Source organism: Festucalex cinctus, chromosome 11 (assembly GCF_051991245.1).
Source record: "Festucalex cinctus isolate MCC-2025b chromosome 11, RoL_Fcin_1.0, whole genome shotgun sequence".
In the NCBI taxonomy this organism is placed as follows: domain Eukaryota; kingdom Metazoa; phylum Chordata; class Actinopteri; order Syngnathiformes; family Syngnathidae; genus Festucalex; species Festucalex cinctus.
Genome location: NC_135421.1, coordinates 20,939,318 through 20,962,994, shown reverse-complemented (window position 1 = coordinate 20,962,994; position 23,677 = coordinate 20,939,318). Strand labels below are relative to the sequence as shown.

Genomic DNA, 23,677 nt, shown 5'->3' with positions numbered 1-23,677 from the left:
ATGGTAATTCTAATTAACAATCCCACTAAGTACAAGTGACATTATTTGTTGAAACTGAGAAAAAAAAGAAAAAAGCATCCAGATGGTACTGACTATGCACAGAAACATTTCTTTTGGGATCAGTTAAGACATTGAGGCAACATGGATGAATCATTTCACCAAATGTGAACTTTCAATAATGAATAAAAGGCTCAGATTAGGCATGCCGAATACCAAAAACATTTCCAAGCTCCTAAAACTTCCCAAATGTCAAAAAGTGAAAGAGTCAAAAAAGTGCAGCGCTAACAAGTTAAAATCCAAAAGTGCACAATGCAGTGAAGAAATAAAATATTTGCAATGATGACAACACATGGAAGCAGCACGTAATGATTAAATATAATGTTTGTTTACATATCTTTAATTGTGTTTAGTTTTAATGATTGGACGGAATATTTTTGTACTTTCTTTTATAGGTTGTTACTTCGGCATTCAACATAATCGAGAGCACATTGAAATGTAATAATACAATAAAATTAAAAAGCGAAGTTGTTCGGACACACTTTGGGCGAACTGTTGAATGCTCGCTAATGACGGCTTTTAAAAGCCCGCAGGCTTCCTTTCACCCTCAGCACAAGCTGCACAGCGGTGGGGAAGAAGATGAAGCCTCCCTGCAGCTCCAATTAGTCAAGACAGAATACGAGAATACGATGAGAACTTTTATCCAGCAAATGGATGAACTGAAAGAGAACTCGGCTTGTTTGAAGGGTCACAAATGCGTACTGCTTCTATTTTTTTTTTTTTTTTTTTTGCAATCAAGGCAATCAGCTCCATTTACCAAATGAGAAATATTAAAGCACTTCAAAGTGGTCAAAAAAAGGCAAGATTGATTTAAGAGCGGAGAAAAATGGCAGCGTATTTGCAAAACGAAAAAAAGTCGGACGCAGGAAAGCGAAAACGCCAACATAAATTTGGGCCATATATCATTCCTCCATTTTAATTTCAGAGCATTATTGATCGGGTTATGGCACGGGGGGGCTGCTGGAAGGCTATATTATGTGTAAATCATTGGTGGGTCGATGGAGCAATCTGAAAGGATGCGGGGCTAACATGGCCGGAAAAATCCAAATAACTCAAACGCATGTTGAGTTGAGCACAAAAGAGCATTTTTATGAGACGGACTGGCCAATGCAGGATCCGCAGAGTGTGGCACTGTGTAAAATCTTGATTCAATGAGATAGATTTAATAGCCGCCCGCGCTGTGTTGCTGGTGTGCGAGTGCAGACAATGTGTGTCCTTTGCCTTTTTATGGGCTTTTGTGTTTCAAACAAGCGTCCCCTCTTTCTTCCAGCTCTTTCCTTCCGTCAGTCCAAACCTCAACCTGCCTCCCTGTTAGCCCTCCTCTCCATAAAAAATAGAAAAGAAAAAAAAATCTATCTTTAGAAAGCACAAAGAGCCGTTTCTCTTCTGCTTTCATCTACCTCCATCTCTGGGCCCATTCTTCGGAGGAAAAGCCATCTCTCTTAATGGGCCCTTGGCTGCAGAGATTTTTTTTTTTTTGCCTCTCATTTTCTCTCCTGTGTTTTATACGGGAAGGATTTGCAGCACGGGGGGGAAAGGAGCGGAATAAGAACAAGGAGGGTTTAATAAAAAGGCCAAGGGATTCAAGCATGAACATAATGATGCGGGAAAAAACACAACGCAAGGTGGTGCGCCAGGTGGAAAGTCCTGAACAACATCTTTCGATATAAACAGGTTTAACAAAAAAAGAAAAAAGTAGGATGAAGGACATTCAATTTCAACCTTTGACATCAACTGAAGCAGGGGTGGTCAAGTTGGATCCTCGAGCACCACTATCCAGCCCATTTTCCATGTTTCTCCCCACTAACGCGCCCGATTCATGATCAGGATCGTCATCGGGCTTCTGCAAAGCTTGCTGGTGAGCTGATCATTAGATTCAACTGCGCTGGGTCAGGGAGACGTGTAAAACAAGCTGGATAGCGGCTCTCGAGGACCCAACTTGGCAACCCCTTTGAACGAACGCCTTGGAAGACTTGATAGATGAGAGCTGAGGCACATAAAAAGAGCGTCATGAAGCTTCATGACACTGTTGTAGTGCCGTCACTACCGAATAGTTTGAATCGATTAATCTATCGATTATGCAATCGATCAATCGACTCATTGGATTCATTTACATTTTGCATTATTACGAAACGAAAGCATTTTTTCCTTAATTATTAATATTAACTAGTGGCTGGTGTTTGTTTTGTACTTTGTATTACACTTTGTATTCGTATAGTGATTATAAAAAAAAGAGGGGACTGATTTTGTACGTCACTGGTTCGGTCATTGTTTTCCAAAGTAAAAACAGATGTTTGCAAATGTCTTATTTTGATTAAATACAGAAGCTAATCAATCTTCTTTCACAAAGGATTATAGAAATCAGTGAACAATCACTTTTAACATACTAAAATCACAAGATTTGGACAATTTTAAATAAAAAAAAAAATCACTCCAAACAATTACTTAATTATTAATATAACTATATTATATCACTGCATTTTGATTTTTAAATGAAACATGTCCAAATCAGCAAATAACTATGATGAAAGCGATCTGACTCCAGTGCAAAAATGTGATTAAAAATGGAAATAACTTGCAAAACACATAAAAGCGTCATTCTCCCATCACGTGCAATTTTGTTGTTCTTCCGGGCTTCAAATTTCAATTAGAGACCTTATAAATGATAAGATATTTATTGTGTACTTTAGCCTTTTCACTTAAAATGTGCCGAGTCACGTGTGTTTGTGTCATGACTGGGTCACGCCAGGGTTAAGTTTGGGTCATGACCGTGACAAGTGTCTGTTTTGAACTGATGTTTTGAACTGATGTAATCGGCATCTAGTTTCAACTGGTTTTAAGCTATGTGAGTCATGAGCTATGTGATGTCAAGAATCTTTAACCTATTTTTCTGGTCAACAGTTAATCAGATAATTCCATTTCAGTCCTCTTACCCACATGTCTAGCCACAGCCAATCCGATCAATTCACTGTCTATTTAAGCCAAACCGAAAAGTGTGTGTTTGTCGTATTATTACCCCTGTTCCTCTGTGCATTTCCACAGCCCAAGGGGGCTTGGCGTCTCGTGATTCTCGATGCATTCTCGTTGATTCTCGTCTAGTCAAGTTTATTCTACGCCTCCCGATATTATACGACTAAAGAATTAAAATCTTATTTGTGTCTGCGCTTTTGGGTTCCAACCACAGAACGTAACAGTTTGTGAGTCACACATTTGACACAGCACATTTGCCTCAGTATCTGAAAAAAGACGTGCAAAAAAGCTAAACTACTTAAATATGCTGACAGAGCTAAGACACAATAAATATCATATCATTTACAAGGTGTCAATTACTGCCTGGGCTTGAAGCGCGGAAGGACGACAGAATTGTTGTGAGAATGTCACACGTGTAACGAGAGAATGGCCCCGAACACAAAACATGCATGACATACAAAATCTATAAATTTCTTTCAATAAATAAACTTGAGCTAATCCAGCCTTTTTTTGTGACATTCAAACTTGGTTGCTTCCCATAACAAAATAAGAAAAAGAAAATGTTGGTTGATCTAAAAATGAAGCATTGACATTTGCAGATACTGAAGATGGGCACCAAATCGCCTCAACAAGGCAACTTCATACAATCACAATTGAGAAGTTAAAAAAGTGCAGAAGTTAATCTAATGTAATCTGTACGAAAAATATGATAATAAAAGGCATCAACAAAGATAGACGATAAAGGCTCAACGGCTTTGTGAGTACAAAGGTCACAGCGTAGGCTTGGTCTCATCTAATGAATAAAAAGCAAAACGCTTTTTTGCCCTTTAGCAACCAACCAATCAATCAAGCGAACGTCAACGTGTACATTTATACCTGCAGCCTCACACACAGTCAAAGATGTATCGAATTCTCTTTTTTGGAGTTCATTTCAATCAAACAACATACAAAGATGCAGACGCAGGCGTTAAATCAGCCAAACGATTCAGGCAAACGTTCGTGAGGCACAACTTTTTAGACATCAAGAAGTTTGTATATATATATTTTTGTAAATCATGTAAAAACGCATATCTCGGCTGTTTTTTCATGTGCTGTAAATGTGTTCGTCGTGCATATGCGCTGGACGTTTTGTTGCCAAGCGTGTTTCTCTTCAGATATGTCCACATTTACATGTCCACCCCACCCTCATAAGTGTAGTCCACACCAGTGTTGTATTAAAATTAAAAGATAAAATAAATTACAAAAAATGTATGTCCACATGGCATTTGGAGGCTGTCAAACCAAAGCAACAGGTAGTAGTACCGTTTTAGCCAATCAGAGGCCTGAAGAAAGTGGAAAAGGCACAATTTAGTAAAATGGAAACAACATGTGACAATACGAGTGGATATCCCACTTGAATACACATAAACAAACAAGCTAAATAAATAAAACTGACATCATACAAGATGCGGTTTCCCCATATAACTCATTCACTGCCATTGACGACTATAGACGTCAAAAATCTATTTCAACTGGACTAGCAGTGAATGAGCTAAATGACGGTAATGTGCGCTCAAAACACAAAAACAAACACATGGATTTTTACAGTGACGGACCAAATGAACACCACATACTCGACAATGTCATCATTCACTGCTGAAAAGTCTGCTCGGATCCTTTTTCTTAAGCGTCATCCCCCTTTTTTTGGTCTTTCAAACGCTGATGGACACAAACACCAGCTTCCTCTCATCTCCAAGAAAAAAAAAAGTAAACAAAAAATATTTCCTTGTAGTACATGAAACCTGGACAGGTTTATTAGGTGTCAGGCAGGGTCCAGAGTGGAGCAGACAGACGTTTCCCTGCTCTGAATTCCACTGCAGAAGAAAAACACTGAACAAAATGTGTCCCACGGTGTGCTCCATTTCAGGCTGATGTACAGTCGCTCAAAGCCAGGATGGTCAAAAAGATGCTCTGGAAGTGGTCATTAAAAGTCACCTCGAGTCTGGCAACGGTCACAGCGCGAATTGTTCTTCTCTCGTCCCAAGCCTGGAAGTGGAAATCAAGATGCATCCTGATCGGTCCGTTAGGCGTCTTTGTTTATGGAAATGGCGACTTAGGAAGTCCTCATGCCCTTTCGAAATACGCAAATTTCAACACTGGGAATCGCAGCAGTCTTTGTCCTGTCCGATGACCAACATGGTCTGGAGGCCCGGCCCGTTTTGCGGCTGAGGCGGGTTCTGCTTGGTGTTAGGGTCCAGATTACAGCTGGAGTTTTGGTTGTGGAAGCAGTTTGGGTGGTTTAGATGTTGACTGTTGTGGTACATCACCGAATGATGGTGGCTACCGCCGGTCTTGGTGGACCCCCAGCGGTGCCGACAGCAGCACAAGACCACCAGCGCAATTACAGAAAGCAGCAGGAGGAGGGCGCCCACTCCCGCTAACAGGTAGTACCAGTGGGCGGCAAAGGTCTGCACCGCCACTGTGTCTACAGTGGGCTCCATCCCAGACATGGCACCCCCTGGTGGGCAGGAGGACACATTACTGGTTGGGACAGTGATGGTTGGAAGGCAGGCATGCAGACTACACTGCGGGGGGAGGGGTTAAAAGCTTCACTGATTGATTGATTAGTAAAACTCTTCTTAGGTGCCAAACTGGAGCTTAGCAACTGACATGCCTTGACGCAGATAACTGCCTTGTTCACGCGTGTACGGATAACCTTGACCTGAAAGCAGCCATCAGGTTGTACGTGACAGGTGTCCTTGCATGCAAGTTTGGATTCAATTGTATCTCTTATTAGTATTATTATTTTATGTCTTGACTACTTTATTTTGATGCGCCAACTGTGTGACTGTGACGTGCAACTGAATGATAGTCAGTTAGTACACAAATACAAGTAGAGGAGCAAATAGTTGTGTTGAGTGAAAGTCATTCAGCACAATAAGTTGACGAGGAGAATGGTTTGCTGATAAGCTAACTGTAATGTAGCTAAGCTAATAGTTAGCTCCTCCTCCTCCTAGGGCCAGACTGGGCCATCTGGAGGGGCGGGACAATTCCCGGTGGGCTGCAGGAACACACACATGCATGTTTTTAAATCAGCCCGTAAATAAACAGTATCCACTAGGGGTGTGAATTGCCTCGTACCTGACGATTCGATTCGTATCACGATTCACAGGTCACGATTCGATTCGATACCGATTAATCCCGATACGAATTTATAAGTCGATTGTTGCGATTTTTTTTCATTCAAATTTAGAAAATACTAATCAGTAAGCTTGTAGAGTGTAAGATTTATATGAAAATGTATTATTTATTTATCTGAAATTCCAGTCTTATAGCGGTTGTAATCTGTTTCATGTTTAAACAGCATTAAAATAAAATATTAAGGCTTAATGTTCCGTTCATATAACATTCTTCCATGCTTAAGGTGTGAATCCTAAAAAAAAAAAAAAAAAAAAAAAAAAAAAAAAAAAAAAATCGATTTTGCCTATTATTGAATCGATTCGAGAATCGCGCGATGTAGTATCGCGATATATCGCCGAATCGATTTTTTTTTTAACACCCCTAGTATCCACGTCACCTTAAATTGACAGAATCACAAGTCTTACTAGCAACAGCAACAAAGCATGATGGGAAAAGCCTCCTACGAATACCGTTGCTCTCTAAGTTAGCGCCAGTCAGCTCAGTAGTGCACCAGAAGTGGTGAGAATACATTTCAAAATAAGAGTATGGTGTTAGCAAGTCAAGTCAAGTCAAGTCAAGTCAAGTCAAGTCAAGTCATCTTTATTATATAGCTGCCTTATTCTTGACATACTTCTTCAAATAAACAATGATCGTGCTCTTACAAGAGCACTCAGTTGTAAATTACATATTTGGAGAAGAATATAATTGGAGGGAATGCTGATCTATTTTACATTGATACACAAACTGTAAAATTGTGCATGTTCATTCAAATGTGTTGAGTAAAGTGGACCGGCCTGAGCTCTAAAATTCCAGGGCTGAAAATGAGTCCCAGTCCGGCCCTGACTACTACTCTTCTTTGTATTTTCTGGCAGGCTGGATGCTCAGTGGCACACTATTGCCTCTCACAGGTCAGTCTGGGTACTACGACCTCTATCATGTTTGGGGGAGGACTCACAATAGTTTCATATATTTTTACGTGTGTTGTGCTGTGTTGGTCATCTACACTAGTGGTCCTCAACTGGTGGGTTGGGACCCAATTTGGGTGGGTCACAGACAAAAGTTTTATGTATTTGTATTCTGATTTTTTTAATTGATTTTTTTCACAGTAAAGTAGAGAGGCGGCGTTACCAAGTTCCCACACGGAATGTATTAGGAAAGGAATGTTACTTTCTTGTGCTCATATAAAAATTTGCTTTTCTTAAAATATTTATAAGTAGTTCAATGTGTTCTTTCAAAATTGGTTCAACAAATGGTCAGTAATTGAAGCGGTGAGCAGAAATGTTGCAATGATGAACATTATTGCGTGCCTAATAATGTCAGGTATTCTCTGCAGTTGTCATGTGCAAACAAATGTAAATGCAAAGAACTCGTCTTCATCCAACAAGCAAGGTGTTTACACATAAATGATTCCTTTTTTGGCTTCTTATCATCAGAGTGTTTTGGATGATGCAAGCAGCCAAAGCATTGACGTGCAAATGCTCATGCCATGCGTTCTGCTCTGTAACTTTCGCATTTTGGAAAGATGAAGGAGAGCGTTATATGGCGGCGTTAACAAAAAAAATGCAGCTTTGGGAGGAAATGAGAGCAGAGTTTGAGGGAGAAAATGTGTAAGGCTCCGTTTTGCATACACACGTTTGTCTTTGATCTTTTGTCAAGTAATACGGAAGTGCAGAGCTGCCAATGTGGAGTAAACATTTTTGGCTGGCGAATATGTTCGAAACATACTCGCAAATATGTTCGAACATACTCGCAAATATGTTCGAACATAATCGCAAATACGTTCGAACATACTCGCAAGTATGTTTGAACATACTCGCAAACATTTTCGAACGTACATGTAGGCTACATGCTACAAAGTTAGCATACCTTCCCATAATGCCACGGAGTATTATTTGCGCATGCTCGAGTGAATACAAAACCCTATTTTTTAGGCATTTGGGCCAGATTACCAATTCATTAGAAAATTAAGTAAACAAAAATAGGGTTTTGTTTTCACTCGCGCATGCGCAAATAACAAACATCATAGGAGCTAGCTAGGGAGCTAGCATTATGGGAAGGTATGCTAACTCTGTAGCATGTAGCCTACATGTACGTTCGAACATATTAGCGAGTAAGTTCAAACATATTTGCGAGTATGTTTGAACATATTTGCGAGTATGTTCGAAAATATTTGTGAGTATGTTCGAACATATTTCAATACGTTCGAACATATTTCAATATGTTCGAATATATTTACGAGTATGTTCGAACATATTTGCGAGTATGTTCGAACATACTCGCCAGCCAAAAATGTTTACTCCACATTGGCAGCTCTACGCTTCCGTAAAGTGAAAGCTAGTGCAGTACAAATGAACACATTCGCTGTTTGACACGGGAGTGTTTTTCTGAAACACATTTTTTCTATAATGAGCTAAAACTTATGGTTGCTATTGTACGTGAACATAATTAGCGTTCAGGCAACCATGATTTAACTGTCACATTAATTCTCAATCACTTTCACCTAAGACATTGGTTTGAAAAGAACAATGAAGGAATACAGTTTTCAATCAAGCATATACATAATGTGCACTTAAAAAAAAAATCTTCCACTGAATTTTCATCATGCTTTTGATGCTATATATTCATTAAATCTCGAGTCCAAATGAAATGCAAATACCTCCAACCCAAAGAAAATATTGATTTCTTATGAAGAAGCAGAGCACATTCCCTGTTTAAAGTCTTATAATCTGATTAAGAGTTAATGAGCCTGAATAGGCCATCTGAGGGAACAGTCTTGATTGTAGTTCCTCCTTTGTTTTGACTATTTATAGGAATGGAACAAAAACCCTCCGTGCTGACAGCAGTCAAACAACGCGTCTCATCTTCTCACACAAAAGCCAGCGCGTAAAAACAGTAATGGTGTTTTGTTTGTTTCTTTTCATGACACTCCTGCCGAGTTTAGACATCGGCATGTTGAAAACAGATCCTGACGTTCCTCAGTAAGGCCAAAAGTTTATCCTTTTTTTCTGTCATGCCAACTGTATGACATGTTTACTATATTTGCTGACATCAGTGTGTGTGTAGAACATATTTTGACATTATCTACAAGCCTTCAGTCTCAATGTAGCTGCATTGGCATTGTGATTATGCAACATTGTGTCATAAGCCGGCGATAAATCCACCCATGATCGTTTCCCCGGTAGCCTCCCCAAGTGGATGCTGTCCCGTCATTCCATTTAAAAGCACCGCTGATATTCCTTTCACAATCCTCATACACTCCGCTGAGAGATTAAAAACCATTCATATCACACCGAACTGAAGACTCAGCAGTCTGGCTGTTGAAAACTCTTTTGGAAACTTTGTCATGGAGATGCAGACGTGACACGAAACCAGCGTGCAGGGAGACACCGCAGTGAATTTTTACAGTTGACGCGATATGTACATTTGTAAAGTTCATTTTGTGGTTCACAGGAACAGTTTTTTTTCCCCATCTGCTTCTGTGTGAATGAAACTCATTTCTTTATACGATATCAAATTTCCACAGACAAGGTAATAGCGGGCCAGTGCAGGGCTTGAAGCTGAGCTTAGCAACAAGCAGGAAGCAGACATTTGGAAGTGGAAGCCAAAAAGAAACTTACTTGTTATGTCAGGAGTCAAGGGGTGGAACGTCTCTGTTGAAAGAAAAAGAATGAAAAGTAACAATTAAATGGCAATTTAATCATATGATTTCAAAATATGTCTGTGTATGCACTTTGGCTTTTTCACTCACATCATTGTCGAAAGTCAACTGCATTGTTAGTGCCGTAATTTCCGGACTGTAAGCTGCTACTTTTTCAAACGTTTTGAACCCTCTGCACAGCCAATTCATGTATTTTATTTTAGCTTCATGTCGCCAATACATTTTGCATACATTTTTATATAAAACACGCCGCCAGGACACCATGTTTGTTTTCATTTACAGATCTTTGAAGAAAACAAAAAGAAAAAAAACACTCGCATGCCGCTATGATTCTTGGTGAGCAGCAGAAATCATAACAGCTGAAACTGTTAGCAAGGTAAACAACTCTTTATACACAAAAATATGTTTCTGAACACAACAAATTGTTCACTTAATGAGTGTGGATACCAGCAAGTCGGTAATACCCAAAGCATATAGACAAACACATTTTATATATTTTTAAATAAAATAAAATAAAATAAAATAAAATAAAATAAAATAAAATAGTTTGGTGTGCGCAATAGTCCAGAAATTACGGTAGTATCCCAAGTCTAAGTGAGGAGGAAAGTTGCTTAGAGCCAGATGTACTTTTTTGTTTTATGAATTCAATTTTTTTTTGGGCTTCGATTTCAAAATAGTCTTTTGAAGAATAGTGCAAAATGTGTTTCAGTCTACTCATTGTTGCTTTTGTAGATGCCGTAATCCATAATTGTGAAAGGCTAAGAAAATGGAACACTTTGAAAGGGGAAGTGGATGTCAAAATACTGAAACAGACTAACTTACAGCTTTATGTAAAATCTCAGGGGCCATCTTGAATTGATAATGAGGAGGTAGAGGAGCACAACAACACGCCTATCAAATGATAGGAGAAAGTATGGAAAAGTCAACCTGCTCTCTTTCAAACAAGCTAACAAAAGTAGTTATAACTTTGTGTGTGTTTGCGTGTGCGTGTGTGTCTCTCTCAAAATGTTGCTTGCAGGCGCTTCTCATTTGTTGTTTGAAGGCCTGTTGATGACCCAGACGGAGCGGAAAAGGAACATGAGAGACCAGGAGAAGAAAGAAGGGGAATCGAAAAATTACAGAGTAGAATGATGTTGGAGAAAACTAAAGGAGAGAGATGTGTAATAAAAGATAAATCAGAATCATGCCCAACGGCAGTTTGTGGCCTAGTTTCATTTTTATTTTGCCTTCTTAATGTCTGTAAATGCAAAATATAATAATGAGCTTCCCTCATTGCGACTTGCTTGCATTCTGGTGCGAGACAACCCTTGGCTTATTAGTTTGAGATGAAAAACAAACAGAAAAGAGTCTATGCATGTCAGAAAGGTTTCAAGACTTACGTGCACACTGCTCCAGGTTGATGGTGTTGCTCATGTGGATGTTATCTATTCTGATATGGCCTCTGGTCGGATGCTCAAAAAAACCTTCAAACACCACCTGCACCACAGAAGTAATACAGACCATGAGCTCAATTGGATTACAGATATATCCCACCTGAATGCCAACTGCTAATGAGATCCCGTATCCAAACATTCTGCCTTTTACAATGATGAAAATGCTTCTTTATGAAACAAGAGTGTCATTTTTCAGTCCAAAAAGTAAATACCCTGCCACAGTTTAGCTTTAGCCCCTGGTACTAGCGAGCTAGCTAGCTAGCTCCCTAGCTAGCTCCTATGATGCTTGTTTACCTGCTAGCTAGCTCCTATGATGCTTGTTTGCTAGCTAGCTGGCTCCCGAGGCTAAAGCTTCTTTCTTTTTTGCTTTATTTTAAGTTTGTTTATATTTTGTGTTGTTTTTGAAACTTCTAAACTTGACTGTTCTTCTATACAATATTTGACAATGTACTATGATACTTTGTATTGTACACTTAAAGAAAAATAATTAATTAAATAAATAAATAAATAAATAAATAAAGCTCCTGAGGCTAAAGCCAAACTGTGGCAGGGTTTTTACTTTCTGAACCTGGATTTGTCACCTGTTTTGTTTTTCACTGAGCATACTTTTTTCCAATGTAAAATAGACGTCATGAATAAAGGTTGAGAAACTTCAATTTCCAATTTAAATTGTTTAAGTGCTGCACTTACCTGATATTCCTTGGGGCTTTGGGGCAGAATGGTGCGACCCTCCCTCCAGTGAGGCCCCTGATCTCCTTTCAGAGACCAAAGCAGCGTCTCCTCCTGCTCGCTGTCCTTCAAAAGGACCCTCAGGCTCCCTAGCGCCTCCCCCTGCAGCTGATAGTAAAAAACCAGGCAGAGCGGGCCTTGCTCGGGGGCCACCTCTGGGCTCAGCAGCCTGGCGCGCTTGCGCTGGGTGTGGGCCCCGGCGTCCAGGTGGAGGTAGTTCCCGGAGAAATCTGGAGGAAAAGGAAGATTATTACTGCGTTCAGCCTTTCATAAAAATGATACATGCATTTTGGCCTATTATTCACACTTTTTTTCATAGTTTGGCTAGTCCAATGATTTGTACTTAGGTTTATATTTATCAATACTAGAGGTCGGACAAAATCCACTTTCCCTTTATTTCTGTGCATTACCGCCACCTTCTTTCCACCTATGATGCACCAAAAATATTTGTCATTTCGGCAAAAGAAACTAAAAGAGGTGATGGAAGCAGAAGAAGCAGCTCTAGAAGACGAAGAACTATAGTCATGACAACTATTACTTTTAAACTAAAAAGAACAACTTTTCCGGAGTTTGAAGCAGAAGTTTCGTCCAACTGGAATTCGGTTGTGCGTTCAAAAATGCAATATCATTCTTAGATTATGATAATGTCTGAACGCAACTTGTGTTTTAACTGATTCATTCTGTACTGCTTGACTGACTTGACTCGGACACTTTTATGGGCAGATATTTCAAAACGCACTTACAATTAGGGAATGGGGATTTTAGGGGCGAGTCTGACCTCAGTTCTTGGTCTCGGTTTTTGTAAAATAAATTTCCCCCAAAATTCAACGTATAGTCCAAAAAATATGGTCCGTTTCGTTTGTTCAAAACAATGTTAAATCGAATAAAAAATCTGCATGTTTCCGGCCTGTTGCAGGTCATTATCGCATCGGTCAAAGCAATTTATTTCACAGGGGGATAGAGGCCCGACTGACTTTGTATCGCAGCTGGAAGCGGTTCTTTAGAGCAGGGGACATTACCAACATCCTTCTGCGGTATGTGGTAAAGCCGCAAATGAAACCACCATTTCATCATGGCCACTAATGGCCACCAACCACACAAATGAGCATGCACTCACAATAAACACACAAACATAGAACTCTTATAATAAATGCAGACGTACAGTACATTATCTATCTATCTATCTATCTATCTATCTATCAGCTTAGGCAGCAACAACATGCCCCAGCTAATGAATAATGTATTTGGGCTGAGTTAACTCTGTTTCTCTACTTGGAGGCATTAAAAAAGGGGACCTAAATTACAGTTGCTCATTAAGTACATTTAAGAGGGGGAAGAAAAAAAAAGTTGCTTTTTCCTCCTCTCTCTGCTTTTGATCTTGGCCAACATACAAAGGAAGAGAATTAATTAACAAGTCTCCACGGGCGAACTAGGCGGAGACGCTCGGAGGGAGTGTGTTAGCGCTCACGTGAATATGCATGTTCGCATCATTTGTAGTTGTGAAGCTTATTTTTCGATGTGAGCAAACTGTCAGTTGTTGTGTATGACTGAAATGATAAATATCTCGTTTGTATTTGGGATTATTAGTAGGTGCTGCATTTGTGCATGGGGGAACTTCTTGAGATTTGACTGTAGTAATACACAGTGGATATAAAAAGTCGACATGCCCCTGTTTAACTCATTTGCTCCCAATAACTTATAAATACGTTTTTTTTTTTATTTAATGTTTTAAGCGTCCCAAAGATGTATTTATATGTTGTTGTTGTTGTTGTTGTTTTTGTTTTTTTTTTATGCTAGAGCATACAGAAGGCTTTGATGCAGCCTCTCAACTGCAAAGAACGGTTGCAGAAATTGTAGTTATTACACAAACGGCCAGCAGGTGGCAGCAGAGCAAAGGAGATCAACCAGGACCATGTTGAAAAAAAAAACTCAATTACTCACAATTCCAAATGGATTTGTGAAAATTGATTAAACTTAGCTATATTCTAATGCTAATTGGTGCAAAACGGTAACAGATAGAAATATACTTTTTTTTCCTGATGAAAGGAGAGACTTTCATCTTTCTTTTGATAGGTTCCATGTTTTTATAGCAATAGAACGCAACATTCTGTAGCCCTTGCAAAATCAGTCAAAATCCAGTAAAATATCCGGGAGCAAAGGGGATTGCTTCTGTGAAGATGGCTGGGAGCGAATGAGTTAAATGTCACGTTTTTGTGAAATAAAAACAAAAACAAAAAAACTCCCACGATAAATTAACTAAGATAATGTGCTTGCATGAGTGTGGATGCTGGCTGAACTTGACTGGCATAATAAACAGGGGTGTGTAGACTTTTTAAATCATCTGTATTACAGGTGCATCTCAGAACATCAGAATATGGTAGACAAGTTAATTTTATTTAAGCAGTAGTTATGTTAAAAATGTTTCCCTGGACATGTTGTTATTGAGATATTCATATTATCAATTGTTTGGAGGGACACCCTGTACTTAACCGCATGCATCACATTCAATTAAATTCTACTTGAGCACTTGATTTCACACATTTTGTAGACATTACATTTTTTATAAATTCATGTCAAGGTCACATCCGCCAGAAGACAGACACGAGTAATCAGACTTTCAGCCACTGGTGTGAACTTTGCTATAATTAACACATGGTGACACAATTACAGGGCAAAATAGTGTCGAGGTCTGAAAAGGCAAGATAAGACTCCCGGAGAGAGCTGACACCTATTCGACCTAAAGCAATTGAAAGCAAATGTATTAGGTGTTTCAAATTGATATCCTAGTCAGTGGCGCTGAGTGGCTTTTTTGCTGCTTTTATAAACTCCTTTCTTTTGCTTTTCAATTACTGGCATGTCTACCGTGGAGAGTTTCTTTCTATGAAAATCTCACCAGGGTATAAAATTCAGTCACGGCCTATCTGAGATCAAAAGGATCCTTTCGGAGCTCTTTTCTGTTCAGGTCAGGCTTTTCTCTTTTAAAGCCGCTAAAAGAGCTTTCGGTGACAAGCGCGGGGTTTTGATCTGCATAGGGAGACATCTTGCCGACAGGGTGCTCGCACACATGTGGCTGTAGAACACGACTTAATGTCATGTCGCCGTCTAACGGGAAACTTTCGCTCCCCTCCGTCTATTACGGCCACAATTACGTTCTCATAAACTCGCATGCTCAGATAGGCTTGAGCACACATGCCTGCCTCCGAGCTACGCAGTCAACCTTAAAGTGTTTGGCTTTGATACACAAACAGAAAGCCTTGGTATGTGGCAAGGTCATGTCTGCGTGTTGGGGGGGCTTGAGTGTTCAATATGTGGGCCGACCCACCTTGAGTGGTTAAATATGTGTGTTTGTGTCTGCAAGATGCCTCAGGGAGAGCCGGAGAGCTAAGGCTGCACTTCTGTCAGAGGCATCATCTGATTTATCTGACCGCTGTGGGCCCTGTGTGAGAGTACAGCAAGTATTGCACACGCGTGTGTGGATAGGGCGGGTTGATGCAGCAAGTGTGCGGTTGATGGGTAAAACAGTGGCGGGTACCTCGGGCGGTTTTAATCAAGATGAACACACGTGAAAAGCACAAGTGACAGCAACAGGAAAAAGTCTGTGAGAAGATGCGATAACGTTGATGGACCAGAAGAGGATGAATGAACTGTATGCTGCACTACATGAAATACATGGCGCAGTCGATCAGTGTTTTCGCAACCAGAGATGGAAAAAGTACTGACATTCTCTACTTGAGTAAAAGCGCAATTAGTTGTTTAACTCATTCACTCCCAGCCATTTTCACAGAAGCATTCCCGTTCGCTCCCGGATGTTTTACTAGATTTTGACTGATTTTGCAAGGCCCACAGAATATTGTTTTCTATTGCTACATTGTTTAAAAAAAAAAGAAAAAAAAAAAGCACAATATGGCTCCTTATGCACCTTATCCACTACAAGGCTTATAATATAGATCAAAAACTGGATTACTCATCCAGGAGTCTTGGGGTCACCCCTTTCGTACATGCAAATATCCGAAGTGAACATTGCGAAAAAGCAGATGCCACACATGTAAGCACTCACTCTCTGATCCCAGTGTCAGATCCAGCCTGGTTTCATGTGGGCTGTGACCGGCAGCACTGCTCCCGGCGGTGTGCAAGGACCAGCTGACACCTGATTGGGGATCCGCAGACCAGCCGCACAAGCTCTGTTCAAAGTCACATACGGCCCACAGCGACGGAGTGGTGGCTACAACACAGACAAAAAAACAAAAAAAACTAACTCATACAGGCGCTCAACTTTGATTTTCATGTCATGACGGCGATCACTGAATTCCCTCTCGTCTTTCTCTGTTTCCTGACATGGCTTAGCTAAATTGCGCAGTAGCTGGCAGGGAACCATATTTGGTAACTTAAGCGTATAGGATGTTTCAAATTGACAACATGTTCCAACATCAGACTATAATTCTCGGACGATCAGTGTATAATAAAGATCACAAAATAAAACCAACCGTTATGTTATTTTCATAACATTATATGAGTTACCAATGGTTAAGAGAGACATCCTGGTTTCATAGATACTCAGCACTATTGTCACATTTCAATAAATTGGGATGAGCATGAATATTTCACGGCAGCAGGGAGAAAAAGAAGACAATGCAGGAAATCGAATAAAATGTATTACAGTATACGGAATAAAATGTATGCACTTTTAAATGCAATAAAATACCATTATCCAGTAAGATTACTTGCCAGACAGAAGCCGCTTTCCATCATATTCATCATAAGTCTGTGTGTATGTGTGAGTGAGAGAGAGTGAGCGAGAGAGAGGATGTGAGGTCTGGTGGCTGTGAGATCCTATTTTCCCTCACGCAGAGCTTCATCGGGGACTTTTGATTCCAGCAGACTTCAAAGCCCAAAAACCCAGTGGTGCACAATGACATCAGCAGATTGACCTTAAGTGTAGCCTTGTATGGGCTGGTTGCATGAATGTACTGTGTGCATGCGTGCGTGTGCGTGTGTGTGTTTACCAGGTCTCATTGCTGCGGTGGACTGTTCTACCCTGGGCAGCGTGGGGGTTGCAGTGTCTGGCATGGTGGTTGTTTCTGCAAATAAGGAAATAGTTGTAAAAGTGTAAATACTATAGATCACGCTAATGCATCACATAACACGTACTCATAACGTTTACCACTTAGCAACAGTACCGGGAGTTCATTTGATGTAATGATGTTTAATTTAAAGTGCATACAAGTACATTCTGCACTAGAGCAGCTATAGAGGTCCCTCGCAACCCTGGCCATTTTGGGGTACTCTCATAAATTTTCTCTGCAATTGGCGCATCATCATGGCACCAATGTGCGATGAAATAAAAACTTTTCATCTTAAACATCTGTAGATATAGCACCCAATGTTTGAAGACGATCGGATAAATTTGCTAGGAGGAGTTTGTTAAAATATGATCTATATAAAAGGCCAAAAAGTGGCACAAAATTCCCAAATGAAGTGAAAATGGCGGACTTCCTGTTAGGTTTAGTACACTGCTCCAAAAGATTTTTTGTAGGTCTCTTGTAGGTAGTTACATATGCATCCCAATTTTCACAGATCTAGGTGAAAAGTACAATAGGGAATGCTTCGTTACAAAATTGTAGCAGGCATTGTTTGAAAAAAACTTAAGAAATCTCTAAAATATAGACGTTTATGCCAGGCCTAATGTGTGTACTAAGTATTATGAGTTTCCACCCAAGTTTAGACCCTCAAAAACAGCATAATATTTCTTTGTAAACAGTGCATCACCACGGCCCTAAAAATGCATCAGTTCTGTTTGACTATTTCGCAAAACTGAGATTTTATTACAGCACTCTTCACTGTATTGGGCTGACGTCTGTACTTGCCACACACACAAACATGCTCACGCACACACACATATGATAGATGCGGCACTCACTGCGACCTTGGTGTCAGCGAGTGTATGATAAATCAAAGAGTGGTGCAAACAGCAACACATCAGCTGTGGGCTTTGTCAGTAAACTGGCCGTGATAACCACTTTTTTTCCATACTTGCTTCTTTTAAACAGCCGCCAAATGTTTAACCTGTGACCCTTTCACAGTGCTGTAAGTGTCTACATATGTTTATCTGGTTCCTTTCACCAAGTTATTTTCAGGAAAGTACTGTCTCTTATCTTCTGTCTTTCACTCATCCTAACAGAGACACACACACAGAGAAAATTAAGTATAAACTACTTATTTCTTGCCTCCCCGAGGAATGCAGACTGTCGTCTGTATGTATCATTCATATGTACTTTCAGCCACAGCGTCTCACTTAAGTGTCTGCTGTGGTTTGATGGCACCTGCTCACACCAGCCAATATGTCACTGAGGCTTGTGCATTTACAGATTTTACTAAGAGGGGTATATTCACTAAGAATGCTCTGCGTCCGGTAATAGTGCGAAATATTGCACCACAACTGCACCCGCAGTCTGCGCCCAGTTACCCACCTATTCACTAAGGATATTGCTCTAATCATATACCGGCGCAAACACGCCCACAAAACTGACAGCTTGGAGCAAATTTGCACCTGATTTACCACACATGGCAATGGATTTGCGCCAAGAACATGGTTGTTATAGTAACAGTTGTGAGAAAGATGACATTATCAGAAAGCGAGGTTGGACCGAGAGTAAGCGTCTATAGCGCCATTAAGCTGTACAGAGCAGAGAGGACGACAACGACATAATTCATTAAAAAAGTACAAATTATTGGTGCGATCGTTTTTGTTTTTTTGTTTTTTTTAATTTTCAGAGGTTGGCGTGGGCGTACAGTATGTATCTGGCACGTAAAAATGATCGTAAAATGCCTCCCCGCCATTGCCGATCAGCCCGGGTTATGCTACGTGTCCTAAACCAACATAGAAAATCTCCCCCCTCCCTGCGTGGTCAGCTAGAGAGGGCCGTGCATGTTGTGCCGCAAATGGCATGAACTGCTGTCATGATCCCAGGATCGAGGTTGCGGTTTATACATGCTTTCCATAAACGTTATTTGCGTCACCTAAACTCCGTGTGACTATTAGCTCTGGCGTTAGTGAATTAGACGCAGTATATCAATGAGTCTCATTTGCATTGGGGTGGGCATATTTTGCGTCAAATGTATGCAAATTACCTAATTTACATACGCGCAAGTAACACCGGCGCACCGTGGCGCAATCTGGTTGGCAGAGCACTTAGTGACGGATTTCCCCATCTGCGTGTTTAGTGAATTTGGCGCTCCCGGATGGCTCCATTTTTACCGGTTAGCGCCGTGCAAAGGCAACGCAGACCTGTAGAGAATATGCCCCAGAGTTTCACAACTCGATGATTTCTGTGTGCATGTGATGTTTGAACCTTTACTTAGTTATATGTAATACGTAGCCTTCACAACACTAAAAGTGGTTGGAATGACTATTCATTTGTTGTTTTGTTGTTTAAACAGTGGATTCAAGATTATTACGGAAAGTGGCGTAATTGTTACGGAAAGTGGCGTAATTAGCCTAATTAGCAAAAGCCTATATATACACACTGTAGGCTACATATATTATACGTTTCATTTGTCAGCTCACCTAAAAAAAAAAAGCAACCCTCCAACTTCCTTCAAAAATGTTCCCCAGAAGGAATATGTGAGTGCATGAAGGAGTCTGAATGTAATTTGTACGGTAATTGTGAGTCAGGCGGTGGGATGACTGAAAAGAAGAAGAAGAAGCTCTGGAAAGTCTGATGCGTGTTTATTTCAATTGCTAAACTGTGCGGTTGGTTTATAGATTGTACCCACTGTGGAAAGATTTTGAGTTCAACAAACCAGTCAGACTACTGTCCCAACACACACACACGCACACATGGTGCATGCAGGAACAAGTCAATTGTCACTACGCCGGATCAGATATTAACACAGGATAAGTAGCTGCCGGCAGCTGACATTAAGCGCTTTTAATTTGGTGCCCTTTACCTCTATAATTACCTCCCACCCTTGAGGAGAGGAAAGAGGAAGTGAGCTTAGGGAAGGGCAGACAGACATGAAGACATGAAAGCCATCACCTATTCCATTTTCTCAGCGTCACCTTCCAAATTAATGACCACACACAGCGTTTGTCAACTCGAGTCTCCAGCTCCATTTCATTTGCTTGATTTTCGTTTCTTTCATTATTTACCGTACCTTTTCTCTCGATTATGTGTAAATATGATCCCATCGAGGGAATTATTCAAATTGGTTGAATTGTTTACGCCGTTGGTTACTTTTCTTTTCGATTCAAATCATTATCTTGTGAGAAGAGCTGAAGTCATGCAACTTCAAGTGAGAAACAGGTGTTGGGTGCTCGCAACCACACGCACACACATACACATGCTTCCACACATACACAGCCTCGGGCCTCATTCTAAAGCTGCTGACTAAGCAGCCTGAGGCGGAAACAGAGAGACGAGAACTGTTCAATTATGGAAAGAGCTCTGGGTATAAATCTACCTCTGTCTGCTTAAATAATGACTACTCCATTCTAAGTGTGTGCGCGTGTGTGTCTGACAAAGCCAGAATACTGTGAATACTTTAATTGTTAGTGACATGGTGTGGGGATTTCCTCTTTTTAACAATTTAATGGCAGACTAAACATCTTTGTTTAGATGTAACTGCAGAAATAAGTCAGTATAATTATGATTTAGTGATTAAACCAAAATGGCCACTAATCTGGTGCAACTTAAAGTTTTAGACTAGTTATGGATGAATTAGGAAAAAATAGATAAAACAGTGGTTAATTCTTTGGTGATACTGAATTAAAAGATGTACATCAGTCTATCTAAACTGTTTAATAGATGAGTCAAGTGTATTAATGGGTGGAATCCATTAAAACTGCACCGATAATACTCAGAAATCCATCTGTGTGTTTAAAAAAATAAAATAAAATCCCACTGACATGCCCTACAATGCTCCAAGAGAAGTACCACCACAGACAGTGAATTGTTCACTGGCCCATTGTGTCGCACAAAGTGCATGCTTGTAATTGTCACTTTAAGTGTCTTGCTCACAATCAAGATAATAAGACGCTTCTGGCAGTGAATGGCTAACAATCACCGAGAACCGCAGGAAATGAGTTTTAAGTGTTGCACAAACCATTACACTAAGTATGCTATTGACCAAGGGTGGCTTTTACATCGCCTGTCAATCACATTTTAACAAGGATGCGGCAGAAAATATATACCGGTAACTTCCTAGATATCACTTCATATCATATATTTGTTTTAGTCATTTATTAGTAATTCACTTATGTATTTATTTATTTTTTTTACTATTCAGTTCAATATCTAGCTTTTAAGTTGAAGAAAATGTAACTAACAATTGTTTAAAAGTTAAAGAAATCACTGTTGTAAACACTGACAAAAGTCGTCTATGTTTTAGCGTTACCTTGAAAGAATTTGCTCAATTTAGCCTGCAGTAAAGTTTTTACAAGCACTATACAGGAGGTCCTCTGTTTACAGCGTAATTCCACTCCTATGCCGGCGACGTAACTCACATTTGTACAGAAGTCAGAGATCATCACTAAACCTACTCCAACACAGTAAGGAAAGTCACAATCAGAGTAAATATTTTTATGTTTGTATTCAAATGTCAGGATATAAATGGTAAAAGAACCCCCCATGTGTACAACTCTGACAACATTAATACTGATGCTAGTGCCACCATTAGTGGACCAGCCAGGACATAAACTACTACTGTGCATACACTCTGAGATTAACTGTCAAACATTCCAGGGTGTACCGTGCTTCTCGCCTAATCTTCTTAAACATTGATACACATTTTAAATTTCCAACTGTAGAATATAATACGTACTTAATTAGTACCCATAATAGCTAAAATTGCTAACATTATGCACTGTACTCTCGGCCACCTACTTAGTAAACAGTTTGCTATTTGTGGAAGCTCAGGTAGTTTAACATGTGCCTTCTTCATTTACATATTCATGACTACATCAACAACGTATTGGACAAGGCTCCGTACAGTAGCATGATGGGCTAAAAGTCCTTACGAAAAATGAGATGGGGAGTGAAGGGAAGGTGTTGAGATTGTGCTTTATGTGTGTGTGTCTGCGTGTGGTGGTGGGGGGTGTTACAGGAGCCTTGGCAGAGATGGGAGTGATTACGGCCTTGTGATGAAGAGGGAATGCAAAGGGAGGGCTGGGAGATGGAGCGGGCAACGCCACACGCATTTACAGACTCGACCTCCTACACTGACATTAGTTTCCATTCCCTCTCATGTGTTTATACCTGTTGCTATACAGCAGCTCCCATCTTTGACTGAATGGAATCTGCTGGAGGCTGATGATTGTGCACCGCCATCGACGTAGAGCACAAATTTACAGTTAGTTTCCTAATATCTTACTTTTATTTCATTTCTCTCTGTACATAATAATAAAAAAAACTTGATGATATAATACAAGTATGTATTTACCATTACTTTCTATTATTAGAAAACTAATGTTTTTTTGTTTGTTTTTTAGCCATACATCCATAATAAACAAAGAACAGTGATGTGGATGCAGCAGAGCGAGACATACAGTAGTTGTAACGTAATGGCATGCGTTTAGCACAGAGGCTGCATTCCAGCAAACACATGAAGAAATCTGGAATGGAGCTCCGTCTCACACGTGAAAGCTATCAGTGATGGTGGACACACAAACACACATGCAGAGCTCATTCTTGAATTTAACTGGAAACCTGGAATGACAAAATGCGGGCACGTCATGAATGAGCATGTGTTTGTGTGCATGCAAGCTTATATGAACAGACACACCAAAGCCTATTCAATGTCATATACAATTAAAGTACTCATTAAAAACTTGATGTCATCGAACCTTTATTTTGACGACACGCATGGAAATTTGATCAATATCAAAGCCGTACAGAGCAATCAGTGAAAGGCCTCTAACTAGTTGTCCTTCCTCATTTACCATTTGGAGTATCATTCATATCGTAGACACATACTACTGTACAAGGGCAAAAAGTATCACGAAACACGAAGCTGGAAGCAGTGTGGAACGTGGATGTATCTACGTGGGGAATGTGCACATATGTGAAATCTACGTGTGCAGTTCATTCGAGAGGACGACCGGAAGTAGTTCTGGGAATATTTGGCTAACGCATTGCTGTTAGCTAGGTAAAACCTTGCTAGCAATAAAGATAAACTAGCTTAGTGCTATCTAGAATGAGACTAGTAGAAATGCGTATGGATTTAAAATACAACCAAAGAGAAAACATAATTTCTTCTGTTGTTGGCCAGGGAACAGTACAGATTCCAGGCTCTTATAGTATGTGATTTTAAACTAAAAAGGTGAACCTTCCCATGTGTTGATTCCTGCGTGAACGCGCCTGTGTAGGGTCTGACTGCAGTCCAATACGTTTGAATAAGATAAGCGAATGGCTGTGTAAACATATGAGCAAGATAAAGCGCTCTACAAATGTGCTCCATTTTTCATTTGTTGGACTAAGATGCGGTTTTCGACAAAAGTACTTTTAGTAACCCATTCGAGTTGATTCGGTCATTCAATGGCTAATGTCAATACGAATCGCAAATGTGGATTTCTGGTGCGAGTCCAAGTTCTAATGCAGTCTAAAATGATTCATGTCTGTTGGCAGTTTTAGTATGACAAGTGACGCCCGAGACGCAAACCACCATTTGCATTTCT

At 40.1% G+C, this 23,677-nt stretch overlaps 1 protein-coding gene across 2 annotated transcripts in view; it reads right to left on the bottom strand.

Annotated features, from left to right (window-relative positions):
- Positions 1 to 23,677, bottom strand: part of LOC144030321 (neuropilin-2-like) — a 98,657-nt gene that overhangs the window by 8,105 nt on the left and 66,875 nt on the right. Inside the window, exons 12-17 of one of the 2 annotated variants that reach the window (XM_077536515.1) lie at positions 17,010 to 17,084; positions 16,064 to 16,228; positions 11,968 to 12,236; positions 11,224 to 11,320; positions 9,804 to 9,836; positions 763 to 5,524 (exon numbers count right to left, since the gene is read on the bottom strand). In XM_077536515.1, the coding sequence (XP_077392641.1) occupies positions 5,157 to 5,524; positions 9,804 to 9,836; positions 11,224 to 11,320; positions 11,968 to 12,236; positions 16,064 to 16,228; positions 17,010 to 17,084 (1,007 nt within the window). In that variant the 3' untranslated portion in view covers positions 763 to 5,156. Of the gene's footprint in view, positions 1 to 762; positions 5,525 to 9,803; positions 9,837 to 11,223; positions 11,321 to 11,967; positions 12,237 to 16,063; positions 16,229 to 17,009; positions 17,085 to 23,677 lie in introns of those variants that run through there. The other variant, XM_077536514.1, reaches the window with a different exon arrangement.